Here is a 10,000-nt window from a genome sequence, read left to right as displayed (position 1 = left end):
GACGGTACGAGTTGAGCGGACGGTCATTGGAGGAGATATGGGGGGTGGGGCAATCAAACTATGTACAGCCCGATCCTGTGTCATCTGCTGTATGGAGGAGCGCTCCACTGACAGCACAGCACAACCCACACCTCTACCTGATCTCCCACTCATACTGTCCGACCAACTCGTACTGTCCGAGCCCCACAGACTGATCTCCCACCTGTAAGTTGGGGGTGGGGGGAGCTTACAGGCCTGGAAAAGGGGGGGGTTAACAATCATTTGTGCTGAGATGAAAGGTTGGGGGGGGGGGGGGATAGGGACTATTTGTGCTGTGGAGGGTAATGGGGATGATGGGGGGGGAAGAATTTTGCTAGGAGGGAGGTTTGGTGGGGGGGGATTTGTGCTATGAGAGGGGATGGGGGGGGGATTTGTGCTATGAGAGGGGATGGGGGGGGGATTTCTGCTATGAGAGGGGATGAGGGGGGGGATTTCTGCTATGAGAGGGGATGAGGGGATGGGGGGGGATTTGTGCTATGAGAGGGGATGGGGGGGGGGGGGATTTGTGCTAGGAGAGGGGATGGGGGGGAGAATTTGTGCTAGGAGAGGGGACGGGGGGGGGGGATTTGTGCTAGGAGAGGGGATGGGGGGGATTTGTGCTAGGAGAGGGGATGAGGGGGAAATTGTGCTAGGAGAGGGGATTGGGGGGGCAATTTGTGCTAGGAGAGGGGATTGGGGGGGAATTTGTGCTAGGAGAGGGGATGGGGGGGGAATTTGTGCTAGGAGAGGGGATGGGGGGGGAATTTGTGCTAGGAGAGGGGATGGGGGGGGGGATTTGTGCTAGGAAAGGGGATGGGGGGGGGGGGAATTTGTGCTAGGAAAGGGGATGGGGGGGGAATTTGTGCTAGGAGAGGGGATTGGGGGGGAATTTGTGCTAGGAGAGGGGATTGGGGGGGAATTTGTGCTAGGAGAGGGGATTGGGGGGGAATTTGTGCTAGGAGAGGGGATTGGGGGGGAATTTGTGCTAGGAAAGGGGATGGGGGGGGAATTTGTGCTAGGAAAGGGATGTGGGGGGGGGGGGGAATTTGTGCTAGGAAGGGGATGGGAGGGAATTTGTGCTAGGAGAGGGGATGGGGGGGAATTTGTGCTAGGAGAGGGGATGGGGGGGAATTTGTGCTAGGAGAGGGGATGGGGGGGAATTTGTGCTAGGAGAGGGATGGGGGGGAATTTGTGCTAGGAGAGGGGATGGGGGGGAATTTGTGCTAGGAGAGGGGATGGGGGGGATTTGTGCCAGGAGAGGGGATTGGGGGGATTTGTGCCAGGAGAGGGGATTGGGGGGGGGGGAATTTGTCCTTGGAGAGGGGATGGGGGGGTTGTTCTAGGAGAGGGGATGGGGAGGGGGTGTTTTTTCGAGGAGAGGGTGGGGTTTGTGTGAGGAGAGGGCGGGGGGGGGGATTTGTGCTAGGAGAGGGCGGGGGGGGATTTGTGCGATTTGTGCTAGGAGAGGGCGAGGGGGATTTGTGCTAGGAACAGCGGCAGGACAACTTGGTGTCACCCTGTTTTACCGCACCATGTGACCCCAACCCTAGTGACACCACTGGGTCATAACCCATTGCCTTCTACAAGCTCACAGGGGTCACTTTACCTCAGCAGGCTCTTCTTTCTTCGCCGTCACTGGGGGCGGTAATGGCCTCTTAAATGCCTCTTCCTCCTCCGTCTCCTAAAATCAAATATACTTACAGTAAAGCACATTAAAAATTACCAGAATCTACATCAGCAGGAACTGGCTGAGATTCTAACCATGCATTGGGCAGGCTGAATGAACAACAAGCCTGCTTGATTTTGCATGCGATTATTGCTAGCGGCTGTTATAGCCGCTAGCAATAATCATTGTGTTTATTCCGGAGGAGATGGCTTCGCCCAGTGGGAGAACTCAATGGCTCCGTGGGAGGGATTCCCGTCAGCACTGTCTGTGTTGATGGGGGAATTGGAGAGATTTTCTTTCCTGAAAACAGCTCATCTATGGCCAGCCTTAGCAATACTCCGAGTGTAGCATTCACATATGGTGGGGGGGGGCTGGGCACGTAACTGGTTTTGACAGGCACACGCTTCCCCACTTCCGTCCCGACCACCGCTGTGGTCGGAAACAGAAGTTCTCCTCCCCCCCCCCTTGCAGTCTTCACACAGATGGTGAAAAAAATATGACGGGTTAATCCTTCCTTGTTCTATCCAAAAGGAAAAAAAGTTTTGCCTATAGTTCTACTTTGAATTATCTGGAAAGAACCATTATGGAGAAAAAACTCCATTTGTTGTTGCCACCATCCCAAATATATTATATGTAAAGAATAAGTAACCCCCCCCCCCCACCCGGTACAAAGGGACTTTAAGGGCGAACTTTTAAAAAGACATAATATTTTTAAAAAAATAGAAAAATGTGTTATTTCATAAAAAAACAGTGTAACAGTCAAAGATAACAACCATACACAAAGTAAAACATAATATCCATATATATTATACAAGATAAGAGCACTACTCCTATGGACCAACGCGTTTCGGGAGATTCACGATATATCCCTTCTTCAGGGGCATGAAGGAGATAGTTGGAGATTCTCTTAAATAGAAAAGACAAAGTCTAGATTTCCAGAAAACAATAAAGCAGACATGGTGTCAAACATGGAAGCATCGTAGCAGAAATGTGCAGATTGTAGTACTGGTATGTAGTATTGGTATGTGCACATTTCTGCTACGATGCTTCCATATTTGACACCATGCCTACTTTGTTATTTTCTGGAAATCTAGACTTTGTCTTTTCTATTTCAGAGCATCTCCAACTATCATCTCCTTCATGTCCCGGAAGAAGGTATTTATCTTGATCTCCCGAAACGCGTCGGACCATAGGAGAAGTGCTCTTTTCTTATATACTATATATGGATATTATGCATCACTTTGTGTATGGTTGTTATCTTTGACCGTTACACCATTTTTTATGAAATACATTTTTCTATAGTTCTACTTTAATCCCGCCCACCCGTGTGTATAACCGGTACATAATGTTTCCACCACCCAGACACAGTAAGCGACTCCGGCTCACCTCAGTGAAGCCTCTTCTGGCACGACTCGGTTTCTCCTTCGTGTCCCTCTCAGGATCGCGGTTGGGATAATCGTCCCGCTTCTGCTGAAGAGAGATGAGATGGTGGTTATTGAACAGATAAGGCCAGGCATACAACCCAGACCTTAATCCCATAGAAAATACGTGGCGGGAAGCTGAAGGTTCGAGTTACCAAACGTCAGCCTCAAAAACTTAATGACTTGGAGAGGATCTGCAAAGAGGACAAAATCCCTCCTGAGATGTGTGCAAACCTGGGGGCCAACTACAAGAAACGTCTGACCTCTGTGATCACCAACAAGGGTTTTGCCACCAAGTACTAAGTCATGTTTTGCGAAGGGATCAAATAATTATTTCACTCATTAAAATGCAAATCAATTTATAACTTTCTGAAATGCGTTTTTCTGGATTTTTTTGTCGTTATTCTGTCTCTCACTGGTAAAATAAACTGACCATTAAAATTATAGACCGATTGTTTGTCAGCTTTGTGAATAAAGCTTCGGACCCTTCTGAGGAATCCTGGGTGTGCTGATCACATTTCTCCACTTAGGAGCTTACACAGAGTACAGGAAGGGCAGAGATAATACCTCAGATTTGGGCTCATTGTAGACGGAGTCTGTCAGCGGATCCACATAACATCCAGTTTTGGGGTCATAAATATAACTCGGACCTTCTTCAGCTGTAAAAGAAAAAAAATTCATGGTAATGGAGCAGGTTGTAACCCTAAAAAAAAACAAAACAAAAAAAAAAAAACAAACAAACAAAAAAAATGAATTCTGTTCCTTTAAAGCATGAAAAATAGCACAGTGCTTGTGCTATGTAATTTGTCCATTTCTATAATTTAAAATACCTGGCTGATCCTGCCCACTCTGTAAACTGACCACGTTTGTCATGGCTGCTGAGCCCTGACACCGTAGTCAGTTTACGTGCCTCAATCACCACCCTTCTCTCCTCTCTCCCAGCCTGTCAGCTAGTCTCAGTCCCCGCCCCCTCCCCTCCTGCTGCTATAATAAGTATAAAACTACTTAACTTTCTTAATAGAATCCCCTGTGCTCCAGTAAGTTATGTGCCCCAGTGTATTTGCTTTATAAAAAAAATATGTAGCTTTATACCTCATTTCAGAGTGCCGCTCACATGGCTGCCCACCGCTCTCTTCCTACCGGCTGAAGTCAGCGGGGGATTCTCAGCCCCTCCCGCTGTAGTTCTCAGTTCGGGGAGGAGAGTGGCGGGCGGCCACGTGAGCGGCACTCTGAAATGAGGTATAAAGCTACATATTTTTTTAATAAAGCAAATACACTGGGGCACATAACTTGCTGGAACAGAGGGACGTTGATTTGGACTTAAACAAATTTAACAGAAAATGTGACGACCTGGGAGGGGAGAGGAGGAGATGGGATGGTCTGAAATCACAACTTCCAACCTGTATCCTGTATATATGTCACCACCACAAATACCCCTATCCGAACAGAAATCTTCCTTCTATATCTTCCAGTTAATTCTCACTGAGCCCCCATCCTGCTCTACCCGCTGCCCTCCCTACCATCCTCTCCCATCCCACTCTACACACTGCCCTCCCTACCATCCTCTCCCATTCCGCTCTACCCGCTGCCCTCCCTACCATCCCACTATACACGCTGCCCTCCCTACCATCCTCTCCCATCCCACTCTACCCGCTGCCCTCCCTACCATCCTCTCCCATCCCACTGTACCCGCTGCCCTCCCTACCATCCTCTCCCATCCCACTCTACCCGCTGCCCTCCCTACCATCCTCTCCCATCCCACTCTACCCGCTGCCCTCCCTACCATCCTCTCCCATCCCACTCTACCCGCTGCCCTCCCTACCATCCTCTCCCATCCCACTCTACCCGCTGCCCTCCCTACCATCCTCTCCCATCCCACTCTACCCGCTGCCCTCCCTACCATCCTCTCCCATCCCACTCTACCCGCTGCCCTCCCTACCATCCTCTCCCATCCCACTCTACCCGCTGCCCTCCCTACCATCCTCTCCCATCCCACTCTACCCGCTGCCCTCCCTACCATCCTCTCCCATCCCACTCTACCCGCTGCCCTCCCTACCATCCTCTCCCATCCCACTCTACCCGCTGCCCTCCCTACCATCCTCTCCATCCCACTCTACCCGCTGCCCGCCCTACCATCCTCTCCCATTCCGCTCTACCCGCTGCCCGCCCTACTGACCCCCACCCATCCCACTGCCCTATAGCGCGGTAAGGAAGTGGTTAATAAATTTTCAAGTGTGGCAATGCTGGACTTATTTTATCTATATGTGGCCTGTAGGAGGTCTTGCTTGCATGCACTAAAAAAAAAAAACTGCAGTGCTGTTCACCTCAACTGTGGAGATATATACACACACACTATATAGACAAAATTATTAGGACACCTGCCTTTACATGCACATGAAATTTAATGGCATCCCAGTCTTAGTCCGTAGGGTTCAATAGGGTCCATAAAGACATGGATGAGCGCGTTTGGGGTGGAGGAACTTGACTGCCCTGCACAGAGTCCTGAGCTCAACCTGATAGAACACCTTTGGGATAAATTAGAGTGGAGACTGCGAGCCAGGCCTTCTTGTCCAACATCAATGCCTGACCCCACAAATGCACTTCTAGAAGAATGGTCAAACATTCCCATAGACACTCCTAAACCTTGTGGACGGCCTTCCCAGAAGAGTTGAAGCTGTTATAGCTGCAAAGGGTGGGCCAACTCAATATTGAACCCTACAGACTAAGACTGGGATGCCGTTAATGGTCATGTGTGTGTGTGGATATAAAGGCAGGCGTCACAATACTTTTGACAATATACTGTATAACTCTCGCTCATATATATATATATTCTGCAACACATTATATTGTTGTGATTGGATCTAACAGTTATATCATGACTTGTTCCATTATTATAGATGGCTCAAAACTATTTAAGCACATGACCTCTGGAAGGTTTTACCCCCCCCCCACCTCTTCATGACCAGGGCACTTTTTGCTATTCAGCACTACGCTACTTTAATTGGTAATTGCGCGGTCATGCAACACTGTACCCAAATGACATTTATATCATTTCACACAAACAGAGCTTTCTTTTTGTGAAATTTCTTTTCACAGCATAATGGAAAGCTCACCTCTGAATCCCGGGTAGGTGTAGGATTTCCTCTGGCCTCTCTGTTTCCGGTTCTACATAGAGAATTGTAGAGGTTACACGACAATTCAAAGTCTAAACACAACGTCACAGCAAAACCCCATCCATTCCCCCTCACCTTGCCGGGAGATTGCTTGTTGCCTTTCCCGTATTTGCCTTCAGTCCTACGAGAGGAATAAAAAAAATCTGGTCATTATAGGAGGCCGTGCTCTGTACACAACGCACTTCATTTATGTCTGACGCTTTCTGAGGCTCAAATGGTAGAAGATCTTCCATTTTGCTTTCATTGTTTAATATACTCTAGTACAGTGGTCGCCAAACTGTGGCCCGGGGGCCGGATGCGGCCCTTTGCTTGCTTGTATTTGGCCCTGGGAGCACTATTCAGTGGGGCATAGTTCCTGCCACTGACAATGTGGCGCTATTCCTCCCACTGACACCAATGATGGGACACTATGCCTCCCCATTAAAAATTATGATGGGACACTATTACGCCCCATTGACACCAATGATGGGACGCTATTACTCCCCATTGACACCAATGATGGGACGCTATTACTCTTATTGACACCAATGATGAGACACTATTACTCCCCATTGACACCAATGATGGGACACTATTACTCTCATTGACACCAATGATGGGACACTATTACTCTTTTTGACACCAATGATGGGACACTATTACTCTTTTTGACACCAATGATGGGACACTATTACTCTTTTTGACACCAATGATGGGACACTATTACTCTTTTTGACACCAATGATGGGACACTATTACTCTTTTTGACACCAATGATGGGACACTATTACTCTTTTTGACACCAATGATGGGACACTATTACTCTTTTTGACACCAATGATAGGGCACTATTACTCTTATTGACACCAATGATAGGGCACTATTACTCTTATTGACACCAATGATGGGACACTTACTCCCATTGACACCAATGATGGGACACTATTCCTCCCATTGACACCAATGATGGGACACTATTACTCCCATTAACACCAATGATGGGACACTATTACTCTTTTTTGACACCAATGATGGGACACTATTACTCTTTTTGACACCAATGATAGGACACTATTACTCTTTTTGACACCAATGATAGGACACTATTACTCTTTTTGACACCAATGATGGGACACTATTACTCTTTTTGACACCAATGATGGGACACTATTACTCTTTTTGACACCAATGATGGGACACTATTACTCTTTTTGACACCAATGATAGGGCACTATTACTCTTATTGACACCCAATGATAGGGCACTATTACTCTTATTGACACCAATGATAGGGCACTATTACTCTTATTGACACCAATGATGGGACACTATTACTCCCATTGACACCAATGATAGGACACTATTACTCCCCATTGACACCAATGATGGGACACTATTCCTCCCATTGACACCAATGATGGGACACTATTCCTCCCATTGACACCAATGATGGGACACTATTCCTCCCATTGACACCAATGATGGGACACTATTACTCTCATTGACACCAATGATGGGACACTATTACTCTCATTGACACCAATGATAGGACACTATTACTCTTTTTGACACCAATGATAGGACACTATTACTCCCATTGACACCAATGATAGGACACTATTACTCCCCATTGACACCAATGATGGGACACTATTACTCCCATTGACACCAATGATGAGACACTATTACTCCCATTGACACCAATGATGGGACACTATTACTCCCATTGACACCAATGATGGGACACTATTACTCTTTTTGACACCAATGATGGGACACTATTACTCCCATTGACACCAATGATGGGACACTATTACTCTTATTGACACCAATGATGGGACACTATTACTCTTATTGACACCAATGATAGGACACTATTACTCTTATTGACACCAATGATGGGACACTATGCCTCCACTTCCAGGTGCTATGTAATTGCTTTTCTCCCACCAGTGTTAATTTTGGCAGCAAATTTCGATTTCGTTTTAGTCTTAGGACTTAAAAATGGCATTTTAGTTTTAGTCCCATTTTAGTCTTATGCAATTGTTTTAGTCGTATTTAGTCGACTATATTATATTATATACACACACACATAAAATATATATTATATACACAGACACATTTCATCTGTGTTTGCCTGGAGTTCAGCTTTGAAGCACAGAACTTACCTCCTCTGCCCAACTGCCAGGTCCACAGAAATCGTTTTCCCATTAATGGTGAGAGGTGGTTTCAGATCACGCACCAGGACTGTCAGACGTATCGCCTCCTAGTGGTGAGGAAGAAAATGGCAAGAAGGATGATTTTCATGGGTGAAACATTTAAAATAACAGTATTCTATACAAAAATACAGGGGGCTTCTCATCTTCCTATAGTGATTTCAGTTTGTACTGCACAAATCATAGCACGCATTTGATTGGTTGCTGTAGGTTAACATTTTTTTTTTTCAAAACATGCACCCGTAAACCTAGAAGCTTAAAAATTATCTCCGGGATAACCACCACCACCAACCTCCCAGAATGTTCGTCTCTCTCCTCATATGAACTTTGATATACTTTGTATCAGTAAAGTGGAAGTTCAGTCAAAAGCTAAGGCTAAACCTTCTCTCACCCCCCATACTAAGCTTATTCTATCTAACTCTGTACAGAAGAGATCTGTATACTTACCTATTCCGGAGCTGCTCCAGTCCGGTCACATGATGGTTCCTTCTGTGTAGAGGGGATATCGCTGACAACAGCTGCAAATGCTCGGGAGAGGACATCACCCATAGGCTTCTCAATCTACCCTGGTTCAAGGACTGTATGATCTACATGACAGCTCAGGTGAGTGCACCCCTCCCCCGAGCACCCCGAGGACATGGGACACGTGTCCAACTTCTGTGTGCAGCCCCCCCCCCCCCCTTAGGCCTCTTGCTCATAATACTCCTGTTTGAGTATCTACCTTTTTCAGACGTAATTTCAGGCTTTTTTTTTCTGTATATTTCTGCACACTTGCACGCATTTCCGCATATATGCATGTGCGCACTTTCACACACACCTGTGCAATTGCGTGCAAATTAATTCTTGTGTTCTCGTTCTGCACAAGATGCTCGCATTTGCACGCAGGAGGCGCAAATTACTGACCAACAAAGCAGATTTTTCTATTTTTTTGTATTTTTGCTCAGTAAACTTAAAAAAAATTAATACAAAAAAACAAAAAAAAAAGCTGTACTGAGCTTTTTTCAAGCTGCAGCGTGCAAGAGGCCTAATATTTACCTGAGGTCCATCTAGATCCAGCGATGTTGCAGGAGAGACTCGGCTGTACGAGACTCCCCCCTCCTCATTGGCTGAGGCAGCAGCTCAGCGCCACTGGCTCCCGCTGCTGTCAATCAAAGTCAGTGGGAAGAGAAAGGGGGGCGGGGCCGGGGCTCCGTGTCTGAATGGACACAGGGAGCTGCAGCTCTGGTGCCACCCATAGGAAGCTGCTTGCTATGGGGGGCACTCAACAGGAGGGAGGGGCCAGGAGCTCCATCGGGTGACCCCGAGAAGAGGAGGATCGGGGCTTCTCTCTGCAAAACCATTACACAGAGCAGGTATGTATAACATGTTTGTTAATTTTAATTTAGCATCTTTAGTATCACTTTAACCACATGCCGACCAGAGCGCGGCGATGTACGTCGGCACAATGGCACGGCTGGGCAAATGGGCGTACAGGTACGTCCCCTTTAAATCGGAGAAAGGAAAAAGACCCTCAGAGAGTGGTGGGAC

At 47.0% G+C, this 10,000-nt stretch overlaps 1 protein-coding gene across 1 annotated transcript in view; it reads right to left on the bottom strand.

Moving 5' to 3' along the window:
* LOC141102839 (uncharacterized) overlaps nucleotides 1-10,000 on the bottom strand; it is a 58,168-nt gene that overhangs the window by 15,832 nt on the left and 32,336 nt on the right. The window contains 6 exon segments of the mRNA XM_073591868.1: nucleotides 1,625-1,699; nucleotides 3,071-3,154; nucleotides 3,673-3,764; nucleotides 6,219-6,270; nucleotides 6,354-6,399; nucleotides 8,426-8,523. Of these exon segments, the coding sequence (XP_073447969.1) occupies nucleotides 1,625-1,699; nucleotides 3,071-3,154; nucleotides 3,673-3,764; nucleotides 6,219-6,270; nucleotides 6,354-6,399; nucleotides 8,426-8,523 (447 nt within the window).

The sequence above is a fragment of the Aquarana catesbeiana genome, linkage group LG07 (genome assembly GCF_042186555.1).
Source record: "Aquarana catesbeiana isolate 2022-GZ linkage group LG07, ASM4218655v1, whole genome shotgun sequence".
NCBI classification, from domain to species: Eukaryota; Metazoa; Chordata; class Amphibia; order Anura; family Ranidae; genus Aquarana; species Aquarana catesbeiana.
This window is presented reverse-complemented; position numbering and strand designations above follow the sequence as displayed.